The sequence below is a fragment of the Euprymna scolopes genome, chromosome 44 (assembly GCF_053919585.1).
Source record: "Euprymna scolopes isolate OS-2025 chromosome 44, ASM5391958v1, whole genome shotgun sequence".
Taxonomy (NCBI): domain Eukaryota; kingdom Metazoa; phylum Mollusca; class Cephalopoda; order Sepiida; family Sepiolidae; genus Euprymna; species Euprymna scolopes.
This window is the reverse complement of record NC_136525.1, coordinates 15,230,538-15,251,110: the sequence shown is the minus strand read 5'-3', so window position 1 is coordinate 15,251,110 and position 20,573 is coordinate 15,230,538. Positions and strand designations below refer to the sequence as shown.

The 20,573-nt window shown below is 38.8% G+C and overlaps 1 protein-coding gene across 1 annotated transcript in view; it reads right to left on the bottom strand.

Annotated features, from left to right (window-relative positions):
* LOC145268706 (BBSome complex member BBS4-like) overlaps window positions 1-8,623 on the bottom strand; it is a 46,434-nt gene extending 37,811 nt beyond the window's left edge. Inside the window, exon 1 of the mRNA XM_080124243.1 lies at window positions 8,449-8,623. Within this exon, the coding sequence (XP_079980369.1) occupies window positions 8,449-8,502 (54 nt within the window). The 5' untranslated portion in view covers window positions 8,503-8,623. The remainder of the gene's footprint in view (window positions 1-8,448) is intronic.
* Window positions 8,624-20,573: the final 11,950 nt, after the last annotated feature.

Below are 20,573 nucleotides of genomic sequence, written 5' to 3'. Positions count from 1 at the left end.
TCCTAGGAGGCATTCAAGTTCTCTCCTAGGAGGCATTCAAGTTCTCTCCTAGGAGGCATTCAAGTTCTCTCCTAGGAAGCATTCAAGTTCTCTCCTAGGAAGCATTCAAGTTCTCTCCTAGGAAGCATTCAAGTTCTCTCCTAGGAAGCATTCAAGTTCTCTCCTAGGAAGCATTCAAGTTCTCTCCTAGGAAGCATTCAAGTTCTCTCCTAGGAGGTATTCAAGTTCTCTCCTAGGAAGCATTCAAGTTCTCTCCTAGGAGGCATTCAAGTTCTCTCCTAGGAGGCATTCAAGTTCTCTCCTAGGAGGCATTCAAGTTCTCTCCTAGGAGGCATTCAAGTTCTCTCCTAGGAGGCATTCAAGTTCTCTCCTAGGAGGCATTCAAGTTCTCTCCTAGGAGGCATTCAAGTTCTCTCCTAAGAAGCATTCAAGTTCTCTCCTAGGAAGCATTCAAGTTCTCTCCTAGGAAGCATTCAAGTTCTCTCCTAGGAAGCATTCAAGTTCTCTCCTAGGAAGCATTCAAGTTCTCTCCTAGAAAGCATTCAAGTTCTCTCCTAGAAAGCATTCAAGTTCTCTCCTAGGAGGCATTCAAGTTCTCTCCTAGGAGGCATTCAAGTTCTCTTCTTATAAAAATATAAAACATCCGTGTATTTAGAGCACAATGCAGGTGTTAATTTTCCTAGTTAATAAGACATTTGGAAAATAATCAATTGTTTAACCAACATGAATAGTTTACTTGTCAGTCAGGGTGTCTCAAAATGAGACAGCGATTTTTTGGGTCAATTGGAGATTAGGTTTAATTGCACCAACTGAGCTGATCCAAGCAAAAAAATAAATAAATAATAATCATGAGGATTTCGGAGAGGATTGTTATCTGCAGAAAAACGAGTGGGAAATTTTCAGCTTTCTATTTTAACAAGATATATCCGCAGATAGGATTATTATTTTAAAATCGTATTTTCCGAATTATTCGGACCACTATTCGCAATTTGGTTTTATCCCTCTGTTTAGGCCAGTGCAAACCTCATCAGGTGCATCTTTTCAGACTCTCAGAAATCTTTAAAATGTTGAACTCGAGAATCTATACAGAATTCTGAACTGAACCTGCTATTCAACTCATGATGTAGATTGTTCTTATTCTATCAAGCATGACTGAATAATAATCCAAATAATCACTTATAAGAATACTTGTCTTAAAAATTCTGGAACATGACAGACCATGAGTAAATGCTCTTCTAAACTGAAGTTTGACAGACTGAGAAAAAAGTGATTTTAAACTTAAGTGTGACAGATCAGGAATAAATGCTATTCTAAACTTAAGCTTGACAGACCAAGAATAAATGCTAAACTTAAGCCTGACAGACCAAGAATAAATGCTATTCTAAACTTAAGCCTGACAGACCAAGAATAAATGCTATTCTAAACTTAAGCCTGACAGACCAAGAATAAATGCTATTCTAAACTTAAGCCTGACAGACCAAGAATAAATGCTATTCTAAACTTAAGCCTGACAGACCAAGAATAAATGCTATTCTAAACTTAAGCTTGACAGACCGAGAATAAATGCTATTCTAAACTTAAGCTTGACAGACCGAGAATAAATGCTATTCTCTGCTTAAGTATGACAGATCACGAAAAAATGCTATTCCAAACTTACGTGTGGCAGACCAAAAAATAAAACATACCATTCCAAATTTGAGGTATGACAGCCCAAAAGAAAAAAAATACAGTTCTAAACTTTATAACTGACAGACCAATAAAAAATGCTATTCCAAACTTAAGCATGACAGACAAATGGAAATGGTTATTTTTAAAGAAAGTACGATGGATTTTGTACGATAGAATTATGACACAAATTATTCCGACAATGACTTACTTGTTATCAAGATGAGGAATGGTTCTATGCGTTTCTAGATCCAGAAAAGAGGTTGTTTATTGCTAATTGCCCGAGGCGCTTCTACTGGGAAATGCTGACGAGCTGCTCAGGTATTTATTGTAAACCAGAATATACTTATTGTAGTTTTTTTTTTCTCTTTTTTTTACATGGGGGTCACCACTTATCAAGGCCCGAAGGCCACTCAGGGATAAGGGTTATTGCGTGTACAGTAATCAATGAGATAGTATTGTAGTAATCATTAGTACTGGGGGTTTTGATAGAGTGTCTTACTTAAGGGGGCGGTTTGTCAGGAGTTTGTTTATGTTGGACTTGAAGATGTCCAAGTTGTAGTCAGGTGGGAAACAGGCAAGCGGCAGAGAGTTCCACTGGCATGCAGTTCTAAGAAAGAAGCTTTGCTCATGGAATCTACGTTTGGATTTAGGAACAGCTAAAGAGTGGGGAAAATTATTGACAGTAGTTTCAGCCATGACCTTGTGTCTAACTTCATGGCAAGGTGGTAAAAAATATAATGGATAAAAAAAACCCAAAAAAACTGCCATTTACAACTTAGATGTGACTAGCCTGGGTGCCCAGCGTTGCCAAGGTGTTTGGTGTGTGTTGATCAAAAACAGAAGAAAAAAAATTCAGTAGGAAGGCAGGCAGACTCGAACCCGTACCACAAAGGAGGAAAAGAATGTGAAGAAAAAAAAAAAAAAAGTGACATCTTTGCTGGTAATGACTTTCGAAAATATCGGAAAAAAAAAAAAAAGAAAAAAAAAAGCGACCCTCCCTATAGAAAATTACCCAGTTGAGGGCGAAGGAATTAATGCTTTTAGCCAATTTTTCGATATTTGTCATCTGAAGGGCCGAACTTCAAAATGATACTGATTTTGTGAAAATCCGTCGCCTCTGTCGAAAGTTTTAGGCAGACATACAAACATACATACATACATACGTACATTTAAATAGACAGGTGAGATTTATATTATAGATATTTTGGCGCTTATACAGTTTAGTCAAGGCATAAAAAAATGAAAATATTGAAAAAAGTTATATTGTACATACTCGTTATGGAATGAAGTTCTCTAAAAAAAGAAATTCACTTAATTTCATCAAGTAGTTTTTATTTTACAGCGAAAAAACAATTTGTTATGATACCGAGCAAAAGGTTAAATTTTTAGGAAGAAAAGCTAATAGTAAAGATGGGGAGGGAGTGTCGGCGTTTTAGCTGGAGTTATCTCCCTTTGGCATGTTCAACAAATTTCGTAATGGCTGACTTTAACGCGCTCTCATAAAAATGTGTTTTTTTTGCTGTAAAATAAAAACTACTCAATCAAATGAAATGAAATTTTTTTTTTCGGAGATCTTCAGTCCAAAACAGATACGTACCCGCCGAATATATGTTAGCCTATGTCACGGTAACATATATTGAGCGAGTTTCTAACAGTATTTTGTCTGTTTTTTTATTTATAACTCATTTTCTCAAACTTACTGCCTGTATGTTTTTCGAGCAGAATAAACATGTTAAATTAAATATAAACACTAAAAACATATCCAGTTAGGTAGAAAAGTAACTTATCTTGCCTTTGATAACATTTATTTGTTATATATTTGTTTTTTGACAACTTTTTCGAATCTATGTGTACAGTAAAACAAACCCAGCTTTCTTATCAAACGCAACACCATGGAAAGAAAGGGGAAAAAAGAAAATGTACAAAATGCTGAAAATGAAGTATTACTTCGAAATATATTAATTTTAAACAATAAATATTGTTTATCCACATATAATTGCGTCATGATTTGGCTTTAAACTACTACTAATAATAAGAAGAAGAAGCTGAATAATACTAACCATTTGTCTAAGTGTTAAATTTCTTCAGTTAAAATATCTGTTGAAATACATTTCGTTGGGGACACCAAATCAATCACTGTCTAGAAAACAGGGGAGGTAATGCAATTCTGAAATGTCTCAAGAAATATGCCGGAATGCCATGTATTTTTGTTTTGAAAATAAGTTTTATTCTAAATAAGCACCCAGACTAGTTACAAAACTCAATACCCTCCCCGTGTTAAGAATGGGTCTCTAAATAATAACATTATTTCAGCACGGTCCATTATTCTGCAGAAGCACATAATTAAATTACAATGTTGCATTAAAAGTAAGATTTTGAAGCTTTCACAAGATAAATTAGAATTTTATTTGCAAGTAAAAAATTTTGGTACTTTTTCACTTTGAGCACCGGATGTTGGTTCCGGCTCGCTCGGCAGCTGACGCAAATTGCCGGAATATGCTGATTGCTGATCAAATTTCAAAGCGCTAGGAAACAAAAAATTAACATTTATCAAATACTAGTTACGAGAGAAAAAAATGGGAATACAATACAATAAAATTTTTAAAAAATTACTGTATAGAATAGTATATAGAAACTTACTGTAAGTTTCATGGATGAATATTTTTTTTTTTTTTTTAAATAAATAGAATTTTTTTTTTTTTCAACAGAATTTTAATGAAAAATTTTGGTACTTGTACAGTTTAATCAAGACATTAAAAAATGAAAATATTGAAGAAAAAAAAAAAAAAAGGTTATATTGTACGTATCCGTTATAAAATGAAGATCTCCGAAAAAAAAATTTCACTTAATTTGATCGAGTAGTTTTGGGTTTTTTTTGGGGGGGTTTTTTTTACAGCGGAAAAACACGTTTTTATGAGAGCGCGTTGAAGGCAGTCATCTGGAATTTCTTCTTAATTTTTGTTTGAAGTTTAGAAACGCCACGGGGAGATAACTCCAGATAAAGCGCCGACACTCCCTCCCCATCTTTAATACTAGCTTTTCTTCTTAAAAATCGAACCTTTTGCTCGGTATCATAACAAATTGTTTTTTCGCGTTAAAACAAAAACTACTTGATGAAATTAAGTGAAATTTTTTTTTCGGCGAACTTCATTCCATAACGGATACGTACAATTTAAACTTTTTTTTTTTTTTATATTTTCATTTTTTAATGTCTTGATTAAACTGTACAAGTACCAATTTTTTTATATTTTTGTAAGTTTTTAATGTTTATTGTTAAGAAATCTTGAATTTCTTTTTGTTTATTTATTTTTTTAAAGTTGCAAGAACTTTTAAGAAAACTTTTGACATATTTTTAGGGTTTAGGGTTGGACTAATTAAATCTGTGCATAATTAAAAAGTTTTGTTTTTTTATTATTATTATTAAAAGTCGTCTGCTTCGATTTTTATCGGCTAAGTGCATAATTTGAACCAGACGTAATTCAGCGTCCGATCGGCTTTATTCAGAACATCACGTCATGCTGTGACGTAAGACCTCGATCAGCCAATCAAAGCACTGCAAAGTAGCAGACAAACTTTTCAAAACAAAAATTGGAAGAAAATAAAAATCAAATTCATTTAACAGCCCTTTTCTGAAAAAAAAAAGGTCTGCGTTTCCTGTGGCAAGAAGTGCATCATTGCCAAAAGAAGGTCTGAAAGGAATGGATGTAGGTGAAGATGTACGCGCACGCAATGTACCCCCAACCTCCCCACGTTAAGAACGGCTTTCTGAATAGACACTCCTTCCCAACCTCCCATGTTAAGAACGGCATTCTAAATAGACACCCCTTCCCAACCTCCCCACGTTAAGAACGGCTTTCTGAATAGACACCCTTTCCCAACCTCCTCACATCAGGAAAAGCTTTCTGAAGAGACATCCCTTCCCAACCTCCCCACGTTAAGAACGGCTTTCTGAATAGACACCCCCTCCCCATGTTAAGAACCACCATTACCGAAAAAAATAAAAAAATTTTTAAAAAGTAATAATTTATTAATCTTTTTCTTTAAAATAAAAAAGTGGTAGTGCAGAAAGTGATTCGCGCTATTTTTTAAATCGTATTTCCAAGTTTAATTAAAGTTTTATTATATGTTTTTTATTCAATTGTAAGGTTGAAGTATAGAATAGGTACAAAACACCCTTCCCATATTAAGAATGGCTTTTTAAATAATTATTATTTCAGCACGGATCACTCTCTGCACTAGTACAAAAAAAAAAAAAAAAAAAAAAAAATTTCGGGTTTGTATTACTACACACAGATTCAGAAAAAGTTGTCAATATATAACAAATAAATGTTATCAAATGCAAGATAAGTTATTTTTCTACCTAACTGGATATGTTTTTAGTGTTTTTATTTAATGTAACATGTTTATTTAGCTCAAAAAACACACAGTGTTTACCAATGTATTGGAAAATTCAAAATGGCGCCCGATTCACTTTGTTGAACACGGTAAGTTTTGGAAAAGGATACAAAATACTGTTAGAAACTCACTCAATATATGTTACTGACATATATTCGGTGGGTTTCTAACAGTATTTTGTATATTTTTAACTCCTTTTCTCAAACTTACCGTGTTCAACAAAGAGTCTGGCGCCATTTGTAATTTTCCAATACATCGGTAAACACTGCATGTTTTTCCAGCTGAATAAACATGTTACATTAAATGAAACTACTAAAAAATTATCCCGTTAGGTAGAAAAGTACCTTATCTTGCCTTTGATAACATTTATTTATTATATATTTGTTTTTGGACAACTTTTTCGAATCTATGTGTAGGGTAATTCTTTTTTGGGACGCCAGCTCACCAAAAAGTACACCACACGCCAAATTTCATTCTGTCATAAAAACAAGTTTCTACAGAAAAAAAAAATATTTTTACATTTTTATCTCGTGAATAAACATAAAATTATATATAAAAAAAAGCGTGTTTATTCTTTTTAAAATCCAACAACGGAGTTGAAGTCAATGTTTCCGATTGTAAAAATAAGAGAAACCTTACTTTTTTGATAAATTTCTGTGTGGCGTACTCATGAATTATTTTTTCTAAAGAATAAAATTGAATAAAGTTTATTTTTACAAGAATGTTTAGACATTTACCTAGCAAATAAGCATAAAAATATATATGAAAAACCGCGCTTATTATTTAAAAAAAAAAATCAAAATTATACACCGGGTATGAAGTTGGCTTTTTTTTTTTTTTTTTTTTTTTTTTTTTAAACGAAAGTGACTTTGATATTCATTTATATATATATTTTTGTTTATTCGCAGGATAAATGTATAAAGATCATTGTAAAAATGAATTTTATTCTTTATAAAAAATAATTCAGCAGTAGGCCAAACAATTTTTATCAAAGTCAGTTTCATTTATTGAGAAAACTTGAAGCACTTATCTGCGACTCTCAGGAAGAGTGGCAGCAGAAATCTTTTGTGTGGGTGATGACTCTTTATATTGGTAGTTGTTACGTTTAACTTATTTAATTGGCTAACTGGATTATAAGAATGATGGAGTGAACTGAATTTTGGTTGTGATTTCAGTTTGGGATTGGAGTTGAAGGAAATTGAATCGTTACCCTTAATAACAGACCGACAAGGTTCTGCAATTTTTACCTAGTCACAGGTCGCAACAAACCATTGTTGCAAAATCCTTGTTAACCTCTAACTTTCAGTGGAGAAAGTTTCCACATATTAAAGAAAAAAAAAAAGCCAACTTCATACCCGGTGTATAATTTTGATTTTTTTTTTTTTAATAATAAACGCGGGGATTTGTATTACTGTACACATAGATTCGAAAAAGTTGTCAAAAAACAAATATCTAACAAGTAAATGTTATCAAAGGCAAGATAAGTTACTTTTCTACCTAACTGGATATATTTTTTGTGTTTTTATTCAATGTAACATTTATTCAGCTCGAAAAACATACAATGGTTACCGATGTATTCGAAATTTCAAGATGGCGTCTCACACCCTCTTTAACACCGTAAGTTTGGAAAAAGGTGTTATAAATAAAAAACTATATAAAATACTATTAAAAACCCGCCGAATATATGTCAACCTATGTCACGGTAACATATATTGAGCGAGTTTTTAACAGTATTTTATCCGGTTTTTTATTTATAACATCTTTTCCCACACTTACCGTGTTAAAGAGAGTATCAGACGCCATCTTGAATGTTCCAATACATCGGTAAACACTGTATGGTTTTCGAGCGGAATAAACATGTTACATTGAATAAAAACACGAAAAATATATCCAGTTTGATAGAAAAGTAACTTATTTTGCCTTTGATAACATTTATTTGTTATATATTTGTTTTTTGACAACTTTTTCGAATCTATGTGTACAGTAATACAAACCCAAAAATTCTTATGTTTATATGTTTCCTTAATTTTTTTAGTGCTTTTATAATCGGCAAAGCTCGGCGATTAACGTCGTGTTCCGAGCAAAGCCAACCGGACGTTGAGTTCAAATTATGCACAAGTACCAATTAATCTAATATAATTTTTCGGAGAGAAAATTAAAACGAAATTGGCGAGATATTCCAACGGTGCTTATAGTACAATTGAACCAACTTCCGTTGTTAACAACAAACGAAAAGAAACTGAAAAAGTTAAAGGAGATAATAAAACGATCATATCATGTAAAAATAGAGACACAATCTTCCCCCAAAAATGGTGATCGATTTATCGATATATTTTTATCGGATCTGAATCGATATTTTGATATTAGTATTCGCATGAAGCTTACCTGTTGTACTTTTGCGTTGCTAGATTTGGGAGTTTCAACATCGGCGTCGGCCATCTTTAAACAAGTCTCGGTTCCAGCGAATAAGTTGTGAAACTAATTTTGATTGGTTGGTTTATTTCACGTATAATCCTTCTTTCTTTTCCTTTTTTTTTCTATTCTTTCTTTTTTCATCCTTTTTCTTTTTTCCTTTTTTTCTATTCTTTCTTTCTTTCTTTCTTTCTTCTTTTTACCTTTTCTTTCTCTTTCCTTTCTTCCTTTTTTTTCATTTATTCTTTCTTCCTTTTGCTCTTTCTTTTATCTTATCTTTCTTCTTGCTTTTCTTTCTTTCAATCTTTTTTTTTCGGTTCATAGTTAGAATCCCCCCCCCCCCCGCCGCCCAAAAAAAAACTGCAGAAAAATCTTTATGATGTTTTTGGAATATGACATGTTTTCGTTTCGTGACAGATCGATCGATCTGTCACGAAACGAAAACATGTCATATTCCAAAAATCGCTTAAATAGATCAAGTAGTTTTATTTTTAAAGGAAATCCTTTTAAAACGATTTAAAGCTATTAATGCAAAACCGTTAGTATCAAAAGGCTTATCTCGTAAATTGTGGACTTTTATTTCTTTTTAACTTGCTTCCCCCACGAGGGCAGAGACACGAGGTCGGTTTTTAATGTGGGGGAAACCAGCTCCCCCAAAACGGGATACTCTGGTTAGTAACAAAAATAAAAAAAATGTATCAGTCATGAAGGATTTCTCCTCCATTAACCGAGACCAAAAAAGTGAAGTGCAGCAATAAGAACAGATACTACACTTTGAGTTATATATTTTTTATTCAATCTGAAAGTTTACAACCAAAACAGTAATAAACAAAAAAATTAGGCACAAGGCCACTCAAAAATTGGGGAGAGAGTGTCTATGGTCATCCTCATTGCTAGTCTATGCTTGATCCGAGCTAAAGCTCTCGTTCACCACAATATCCAAAAGCCAAGTGCGTCCAACGATGGAGTACTGTTGCCACAATCTGATCAGGAGCTGTTAGAAGCAGTTTATCCATTTTTTTTTTTTTACATAGGAGTCATCACTTATCAAGGCCCGGAGGCCACTCGAGGATAAGAGTTACAGAGTGTACAGTAGTCAACAGGATAACATTTTAGTAATCGTTAGTAATGGAAATTTGGTGAATTGGATTACTTAAGGTGGCGGCTCATCAAGAATTTGTTTACGTTGGACTTGAAGACAACCAAATTGTTGTCAGCTGGGAAGCAGGCAAATGGAAGAGAGTTCCACAGGCGTGCAGTTCTAAGAAAGAAGCTTTGTTCATGGAATCGTCGTTTTGGTTTAGGCACAGATAAAGAGTGGGAAAAATTATTGACAGTCGTTTGAGCTAGACGGGTGTTTTTCATGAAAGATTGGCAAGAGGGGGGGCCAGAGATTGGAGCTCAGACAAGGACTTGCCATGGAAATAACGATAAAACAAAGGCAGGCTCGCAACGTCTCTTCTGTGGGAAAGAGGTTGCAGAGAAGAGTAAAGGACATCCTCTACTAGGCTACGAAGTCTATTTTGTACTCTGTCAAAGCAGTATAGGATGCTTCGAGCAGCTCTTGCCCGGATGTAGTAGCAGTACTCCATTCTTGGACGTACTTGGCTTTTATATAGATAGAGAATTGCCTCAGCAGTGAGATGTTTACTGGAGCGATAGAAGGATCCCATCATTTTTCCAGCAACCTTGACAACAGATTTGATGTACGTGTTCCATATCAGATCAGGAGTAAAGGTCAAGCCCAGAAGCTTGTCAAAGCATGAAGCCTCCCCAAGATGAGCACCATCCATTTCAGTTGATGGCAGACGGGGATCAGAACGTTGATGATGTAAAGATAGAAGCTTGGTTTTAAATGCATGAAAAATAACCAGCCACTTCTTCCCCCATTGTACAACGTGATCAAGAGCAGAGAACAGAGAATCAGAGAGAATTTAGTCATTTACGGCCTTTGATGTGTTGCCATAGATGGTAGTGTCGTCAGCATAAATGTCAACGAATCATCTAAATATGTGTTTTGGGGGATCATTGATGCAGATCAGGACGAGAGTTGGGCCCAGGATGGATCCCTAAGCGACTCCAGCATTAATACTGTGCACTTCTGATTTCTGCCCATCAACCACTACTCTTATGAACCTATCAGAGAGAAATGATTTAATAATTGAGAAGACATTTCCAGCTATATTGTAGCTGGAAATCTTGTGAAGTAGGCTTTTATGCCATACCCTATCAAAGGCCTTTGATATGTCAAGAGCAATTGCCTTAGAAAGGAAGCCTTTGTCGAGAGATTTACTAATCCTATGAGATATAACCATTAGCACATCTGCTGTAGATCTAGCAGAACGGAATTCTGTCTTGACAAAGTTCAAAATAGACTTTGCAGTCTAGTGGGGGGATGCCCTTTTCTCTTCCCCACAGAAGAGACTTCATGAGCCTTTCTCTGCTTTATTGTTATTTTCACGGCAAGTGCTCGTCTGAGCTCTAATCTATGGTTCCCCCCGGCGTGACTTCCATGAAAAACACTCCTCTAGCTGAAACCACGATCAATAATTTCCCCCACTCTTTATCTGTGTCTAAACCTAAACGTAGATTCCATGAACAAAGCTTCTTTCTTAGAGCTGCATGCCTGTGGAACTCTCTTCCGTTTTTCCTGCTTTCTAACTGACTACAATATGGATGTCTTCAAGTCCAATGTGAACAAATTCTTGATGAGCCGTCCCCTTAAGTAATCCAATTTACCAAATTTCCACTACTAACAATGACTGACATGTTCTCCTTGATCACTGTACACTCATTAACCCTTATCCTCGAGTGGCCTCCGGGCCTTGATAAGTGGAGTACCCCTTTGTTAAAAAAAAAAAGCACACGAGGGGTCGTCCTACCTAAGATTCACAAATCATATTGTGTGTGTGTGTGTGTGCTTTTGGGTTTTCTTTTTTAGTTTTTTTATAAACAATAAAATAAATTTGTAAACATAAAATTTTATAAAAAGTCGTTTTTTTAAATTTCATTTCATTGTCTTGGGATGGGTGCAAAAGTCCAAAAAATATAATCAAAATGTTAGTAAGATCCTCACAACCCTCTCTAGGTGGTAGAACGTCCAGTGTTTTTCGGCTTGGTGTTCGCCGAAAACAAGCAAGTCGCTCTCTATATGGGGGCTGAAATTCTAGGGGTTGGGTGGGGAGTATGTAAAGTTTCTCCAAGATTGCTTATTGAGGTAGCCAGGGACGAAAAAAGAAAGGATCGGGGTGTGGGCATCTTGGAGGTTTCCTATCAGGGATGTAGGGGAGACATTCATTCAGCTAGCTAGTCTAAACACTTGTTTTAGGGGTCGAGAGTCCTGCAGGATTTGGTACTGTGTGCATCATGCTTATGCAGGGAACACAAACTCCAACTTGGTATCTCTTTGCACATACAGACTCACTATCTTTATCCATCCTCGGTCAAAGGTCTCGGAGTATAATCTTTTCCTATCACATCTGATCTTTACCTTCAACTGGTGCTTGAAGAAGGAGACCAAATCCTGATTAGCAAAAGATTCAACCCCGCGGCCCTTCTGTTGCACTCTTGAACTCCATATCACCATTCTGGCCACGGGAAGATCGCAAGAAACACCATTCGTCTCTCCCTGTCCCACGATGGCTCTACATTGTGGATGACGTAAGACACATTCAGCGGGCAAGGTTGTTCGGGATTGATGCGAACCGTCACCTTGTTGACATACACCCAGTACTGTCCGAGTCTGCTGCAATTGAAGAACGCGTGTTTTGGCATTTCCTCGGCTGGGGTCCTGAAACGGGGACACCCTGACGATCTCACTAGTCTGGCACTTTTCAATATGGCATTTTGGGGCAACACATTCCTGGCCAATCGCCAGGTCAAGGAAAACTTAAGTTGTTGAGATGATTCGAACCTGGCGCCCAGCTCCACCATGAGCAGATCTCCTACTTCGACAACCCCAGATGTTCAACAAGCGGATTGTCGGTGGCCCCTCTTACTAGTTCTTTATGTAGTTCCTTTCTAGTCAGCCATGAAAGGTCACTGGACCTTGGGAGGTTCCTTACCACAGCCCTACACTCTCTCAAGAACTTTGTGTTGCTCTTCAGTTTCCCAACCTCATCCTCGACCTTGTGGTCGAGGATGAGGTTGGGAAAAACAGCCTCAACTGTGGCATTCCATGCAGACTCTTCTGTCAAAGTTTGGCTCAGGAAGACCAGCATCCTGGCATTTCGATGACACTTCAAGTGGGGCATTTCCAAACTTCCCTCACACGGACGTTGAACACATACCTGTCTGCAAACCCAATGTCCCTGTTATGTCGTCATGGAATATAACAGGTTGTTAAATGTGGGAATTACAAGAAGACATCGTTTTGGCACCAAATTATTTATTTATTTAAACAGAAAAATAGTAACACGCTAAAGCACCAGATTATGTGAAATCTTGAAAAGTTATCTCCCCTGCCAATCCAGGGGAGATAACTTTTTGCTTTTCGGTTATTTCCATTTATAACAGTTCCAAACAAGCGAGGATAACTTGCCCTGTAGGGATTATAGATAGTTCTCAGGCAGGGGAAGGACAGCCAGTCGGTAAAGGATAAGTGGAAAGACATAAGTAGCACATGCTTCCACCCTGCCCTTCTAGGATAGTTTCCTCCAAACCCACAAGTGGACCTTTGACTTTACTTCCAACCAATTCTTTTCCAGCTGGAGGTCCGGTGCGAACCACATGCCAAGGATCCGAACCGGGCTGTCACTCCAGCTGAAGGGAGCAAGAAGGGAGCCAGCACCCCTTTAGGCTCCCAACCGCAGACCGATCGATTTGCTGTGGTTGATTTTGGCCCCTGTGGTCTTTTCGTACCATGTGAGTGCCTCTGTCACTGCCTCGATGTCTCAGAAGCTTGGCATAAATATGGTGAGGTCATCGGCAAATGTGGAAACTCTGGCTCTCAATCCGCCAGGCAGAGCGATCCCGCGCAGGATCAGACTTGTCTGATCGTGTCTCAGCTTGCAAAGTAACGGCTCCAACACAAGGACATAAAGCATGAGAGACAGTGGACAGCCCTAACGCAGAGACCGAGAGATAGCCAAGGATTTTGAACACTTTCCATTTACCTGTACCACTGCTGTCGGCACATGGTACAGTATGGAGATTCATTTATGGAAGCCTGATTGAAATTCAGCGGCCTTCAGAACAGATGCCAGGAAGTGATAATCGACCCTATTGAAAGCTTTGAACTGATTGAAATTGATCAGCACAGCTTCCGTGTCATCTTCTATCCCTCCCTCTAAGAACATATGAATCAGGTGTAAGTTGTTTTAAATCGATCTTTCCTTCACGGCATATTTCTGTTCTGGTTCGATCAATTTGCTGATAATGACCTGCAGTCGATTCGATAGGACCTTGGCCAAAATCTTTCTCTCTGTGTATAGCAGAGTTATGGACCTGTAATCATCTAGTTCTCCCCTGCCATGCTTATCCGTTTTCCTCAACAATGTGATCACTCCCTTGGTGATTTGACCTGGTATAGAACCCTCATCAAACCAGTGGTTGAACACATCCATCAGAATCGTTATCAACATGGGCGACAGCCTCAAATACAATTTGTTAGGCAGACCATTGAGTCCCGGCGATCTGTTACAGCCGACCTGCTTCAGCTCAGTCAACACCTCCTGCTCAATTACCCTGCTCTCGCAATTAGCTGCTCTAGCCACCTTGAGGTGGGAAGAGTCGGTCAAATAGTCACCAAATTCATGGACTCGGGATGTTATGCAAAACACTCTTCGCAATGCTCTCAAAATCTCTTGAGTCGACCTCAGGGTGTGTCCATCCAGGTGCTTGACGCTAGCTATATGCTTGTCTGAGCCACACATGAAGACTTCCCTACGTATGTCTGCATCAGAGTTCACGGCTTCGTTGGCTACTTTCCTAGGCCTAGCCCTAACTACTTGGCCCTTGTAATGCTCACTAGCCTCATGTCGAAGGTCTTGCCTAGCTAGTTCCTGACCTACAGTATCCCTGAAACCCGTGGCCCTAGCTAATTTTTCCATGGACAGGTACATTTATTCTAGCTGCTTCTTCACCCTGGCCTTATCTGCTGCGAGGCATTGGGAGTATGTGACGGAGAAGTTCCTATTCTTAGTTTTTAGGCTAACCCATCTAAACTCTGTAACCATCCCCACTAAATCCTTTTGGATGAGCCTAGCTAGTTTTGGTTGGAAGTCTTCTATCTCCAGTAGGGAGGTATTCAACTTCCAGTACCCACCTATTCCCCAGATTCAGACAGGCCATAACTAGTTTATGGTCCGACTGTCCTAGCCAGAGGAACGACGTGGGACGATCTAGGAGCTCTATGTCACCTTTTTTTACTAACATCCTATCCAGATAGGTGTTTGGGTAGGAGTGTACGCTATTGGTCCACGTCCACATTTCCCTCGCCAGGTGCATGATGCGGAACCTGTCGACCAGATTGCATCTAGCCATCAGGTTAGCCAGGTTTATTTTGCACCTCTCCGACCCTCTAACTTCGCTTCCTACCTTATCTATACTAAGGTCAAGGATGGCATTCCTATTCCTTCTTAAAACTACATGTTTCAGACTCGCATTAAAAGGGTCGAGATCACAGAAGAAGGAGACCCTCTCTCAAGTGATGCTAGGTGCATGAACTGCAATGACCCGAAACGCACTTTTTGAAAGCAATATCAGCCATGATCAGCCTGCGTGCGTCGTCCCTATTGTAGAAACCCTCTCATGCATCGGATGGATTCCTATTTCCTCTAACATCAGCGGCCATTCAACGACACAGCTAGTATACATTTGTGACAAGTGACTCAATCATGTCCAGGGGTTCATCCTTCAGTAACTCGAGAAACTGTGTCTATGATGCTATTCTGGACAGAATCACTGCAGCAGTTGTATAGATGAGGGATAATGTTCATCTTGGAAAGTCCCGTAATCTTTTTATAAATGCCCCCATCCACTTGGAATTTGCGGAATTGTGGCTTGGTCATTTCAGTGGCGACACATGGAGATTTGATCTTAGCTAATGTATCCTTCATTGAGGGAATGCTAGATGATGACAAGTCAGCAGGTGACGATGAGAGCGATCGGGCTAGCTTAAGAATAGCCAGCTTGTCACCGAGGATGTGCACACCTAATTCAGTGAGTGCATCCTTATCAAGTTCGGACAATACCACAGTTGTGATGTGGTTCTGCTGGAAAGAATGGATGTACTTAGCAGCGACATCTTGTGGGATACCAGTATCTGAAAAAAATTTGGTCTATGTGTCCTCACTTTGTAACGCCATGTAGAAACCGAGAGAGGAGGTCGATCGAGGAATTGGTTAATTAATGGAAGACCACCGAATGATACCTGTAACGCAAAGAATAGGGTATCAACAAAGTATCTGCGCCTATGGATAATGTTTACTATCGCAGACAGGATGTGTTTCACCAGCAAGGAGACGCCCTTCCCCCGTGGGTTTCCATATGTTGAAAAGATATTGTAATCTCTTGGGATAAATCCTTGAGCAAACCAATTGTTTAACACATCCATCAGTTTATACATATATATATATATATATATATATATATATATATACATACAGTTTATATGGCAGACCATCGAGTTCCAGCGATCTGTCAGAGCTGACCTCCTTCAGTGCAATAAAAATCTCCCGCTCCATCACTAGGCCCTTGCAACTAGCCGCTTTAGCCACCTCAAATGGGAAGAGTCAGCCAAATAGTCGCTAAACTCATGGACCAGAAAATCAGGCTGATGCATAAAATGATCCTCGAAATGTTCTCAAAACCCCTTCGCAGATTTCCCGAGTCGATTCCAAGGTGCGCCCATCCGGATGTTTGATCTCTGGTCCCCCCTCGCCAATCTTTCACGAAAAACACCCGTCTAGCTGAATCCACTGTGAAAAAATTTCCCCACTCTTTATGTGCCTAAATCAAAACGTAGATTTCATGAACAAAGCTTCTTTCTTAGAACTGCACACCTGTGGAACTCTGTTCTGTTTGCCTGCTTCCCACCTGACTACAACCTGGATGTCTTCAAATCCAACGTTAACAAATTCCTAATGAACCACCCCCTTAAGTAAACACTCCATTAAATCTACACACTAACGTACTGTACTTGCAATAACACTTATCCCTGAGTGGCTTCCGGGCCTTGATAAGTGGTGACCACCGTGTAAAAAAACAAAAAAAAAAAACTTTGCCAATGTACTTGTCCAAGCCACGCCTAGAAACCTTGCGACGCACGTCCACGTCAGAGTTGACTGCTTCATTACATATCTTTCTAAGCCTAGCTCTAACTACTTGACCTTCATAATGCTCACTAGTCTCACGCAGAAGGTCCTGCTTAGCTAGTTTCTATCACACTCCCCTGTAGCCCGGTCTAGTTTCTGCTCTAGCTGCTTCTTCAACTTGGCCTTATCTAGTACGATGCGCTGGGCATACTTGACGGAGAATCTTCTAATTTTAGCTTTAAGACCGACCTACTACTTATTCCTGATAACCGCCCTCACCAGTGCCTTTTGAATTTACTCTATTAACTTATCTCAGAAGTCTTCTATCTCCAAAAGGGAGGTGTTTAACTTCCAGTACCCCGCTAACTTGGACCTATTTCCTAGCCTCAGCCGGGTCATAACTAGTTTATGGTTCTTCTAGCTTAGCCAAACGAATGTGAAACAAGATAAGAAATCCATGTCGCCTCTTCTAACTAACATCTTGTTCAAATAGGTATTCATATAGGAGGAAATGCTATTGGTCCACATCTCCCGCCTCGTGATGCTTGCCCCGAAACCTGTCGACCAGAACACATCTAGCCATCAGATCAATCACGCTGGACTTACCCCTCTCCGACCCTCTAGTTTTGCCTCCAAACTTATCTATCTCGGGGTCTAAGATGGCATTCCAGTCCCCCATTAGCACTACTTGCTTCTGACATGCTACGAATGCATCAAGCTGGCCGAATAATGAGACCTTCTCACGAGCGGAGCTGGGCGCATGAACTGTGATCACCCAAAGCACAGAATCTTTTATGGCAACATCGGCTATGACCAGCCTGCCCTCTGTATCCCTATAAACAACGTTGACCGTCATGGACAGGTACGTTTCACCAGCAAGGAGACTTCCTTTCCCCTCGGGCTGCCATATATGCTGAGAAAACATCAAAATCTTGGGCCAGCCCGGCAGTTCACAGAAGAAACGAAATGCATCTCCTGAATCGCAACCACATCTACTCCCAGGGACAAGAGATCATGCCAAAGGCGAGCAGCCCGGCCTGATGATTTCAAGCCCCTCACATTCAGACTAACCAAATTCAAAGTACCTACCTTTAAGTTATGTCACACTCAGCTGGCGAAAGGACACCGACATTGGATGCAATGCTCAAGGTGGTCAGGTTTTTCATGTCCTAACCTTCTCTCACTATGCCGCTGAAAAGTCAGTTTAAGCACACTATAGAGTGACGGATGAACCAACACTAGGGCCCTTCCCTTCCATTGTTTTGACAGTACGCCCAGGGAAGGGTCGTTTTTCTTAATAAGTTCAATTCCCGGAACGGCCCCTTCAGCCGCTTCCAGAATTGTCCACAAGTTAGTCTTGGAAGCCTCATGAAAGTTGTTAGAAGTGAGGCGTCCAGAAAATTAGAGTGGACATTAACGTCTCTTCCCCCTGTCCATTGGCAATCCAGCAAAGGTTTAAAATTTTTCCTTTGCCGGTATAGTAAATCCATTGCCACAGACGGGAGGGGGGGGGTCTACAAAACACAGTTCCTCCATCGTTTGAAGGGGGAGGATTCCTGTTGGAGTAAATCTGCAAGCGGGAGAAGCTAAATGGTCCCGGATTCATTCTTTTCTTTCTGGGGTAGTGGCTCAATGTGCATTGGTTTGATGACAAGTGTTTGTGTGGTGTCTGGTGTTGTTGCAGTTTCTGGTTTAAGAATGGAAGTGGGCTGTGTTATTGTTGTGGGTGGTGTATGCTCACAGGAGGCAGGGACCACTTTTTCTTTGCCTTTCATTCTTTTTCTTTCGAATGAACCGGGGAGTAGTGAGGTTAGGTTTCTCTCCCTCTCGCTGGTGGATTCATTCTTAGAGGGGCAGTTTTTTCTACGCTTGGTCCCCGTCTCGATTGGTGTAGAGATTGTTGATTGTTGCTGCTCCTGCTGTTGTTTCGGCTGCTGCTCCAACGGTTGCTGTTACAGCTGCGGCTACGGTTTCTGAACTGGGAGTATGCCTTTTCCACAAGCGGCAGTGGGAGCTCGGTGAATACTCAGGAGATAGCAGTGATCAGGATGGCTTCAGTGTTGTAGGAGGTGATGTTCTCGACATATGACCAAACAAAGTAGTCCAGCAGGTTCGGGTTGGGGAAAGAGGGAGAGGCCAATGAAAGAAGAGTGCAAAGTCATAGCGCTCTTGAAGCAAAGCCTAGGTCTCTTTGAACTTGTGGGTTAGTGCAAAGTCTTGCTACCACACAAGGTCTGCCAGCGGCCACCTGATTACACCAGGGGATCACCACACTCTTCAGCACATCCAAGTACACTTTGGTGTTGACTTTCAAGCTGATTTTGAAGATGTGAGGTGGCATGATGTGGCCCTCACTTGAAACCACACCAAAAACCATAACCATGGCCGGAAATTTTGTTTTTATCATCCTGCGCACGTTACTCAAGCATTGAACTGTACAAATTTGCATTTTGAGGGTTCTGGCAATGGTCCTGTTGTCATAATTGGATCGGTAGAGAGCATGAGTTGTACAGCAGTGCATCTCTGATCTTGCGCGTTGAATATTGTCACTTTCAGACATGATAGAAGGCTATCGCTCTTGGGATTTGTACACAAACGCCCAACTAGTAGAACGTCTGCAACAAAAAAGAAAATTGGTTTTCATCAAACGGAAATGGAATCATGTCGTTTTTTTTTTTTCTAGTGCAACAATTTTAGCATTTCAGCTCGTTTTTATATCATCTAGGCTCATTTGTGCACTTGTTTGCAGGCCCAGTAGGGGTTGACAGTTGTTTTTGTCTTTGAATATGGCAAACTCCATGATGTTTTGCGTGTTTTGGGTTCTCAACATTTTAGCAGCAGATTCTGAATGGTTTCATCATCAGAAACCCATTGTATGGTTTTATTTTATTGGCAAACTTTGAAGGAACATGTCGATAGTTACTCCCGTGTCGATCTGGACGATAATTTCCATGCTTGTCAAGAAGCAGGAGGCACTTGGGTTCAGTTGTGGATTAGGGAATGAAATGTCAGGTTTCAATCGTAGGTGTGTCCTTTTTCTTCCCGAGAATCTCATGGATGGCTCTGTCCTTGAGAAAAAAAAAAAAATCAACTGAAACTTTTTGGACTTTCTCATTAAATAAATTTTTTCATATAAAAAATTAAAAAAAAATCGACACACTTGGTTTGAACTTAAACAATTCAAGTTTTATTTAATGAATAAGTAAGTAAATTACTAAAAGCAAAAACAAAAAAAAAATTTTTTTTTTTTTTTTGTCAGAGAAAAAACATTCAAATTTTCTTTTTATTAATATTTAATTTTTTGAAAAATTTTTTTCTTAAAAAAATTATTTTTTTTTTAAAGAGATCCATCCAGTTTTTAATCCGAAGGTGACAGATTAACCTGATAGAACAGGGTAGTGCGGATGCAAGGACTGGAGTGGATGTACCTGCAACCACCTTGATTTTTTTTTTTTTATCTTTAAAATTTGTGTGGATGTGAGATGGGGGTAGGGGGTGCGGGGTCAAAAAGTAGGGGTTCATGTCATGTTTTCACCTGAGTATATATATATATATATATGTATTCAAGATAATCCCAAGAAAGGAAAATATTTTTTAAAATTTGTTTTTAAAGTATAAAAAAAAAAAAAAAAAAAAAAAATTACAAAAATCACAGCTGGATTTTACAAAACGTGTCCACCACAATATCCTGAGCACCAGTAAATACTAAGAGGGTGGGATGAAGGTGGGCGAGTCGAGGAGTTAGATTCATATTTCACATCTAAATGTGAAGAATTTTACAGATGGAATCCAGTTATTGTTACGAATAAAGATGTTCAAAAACAGTTTTTCATTTTCAAGATA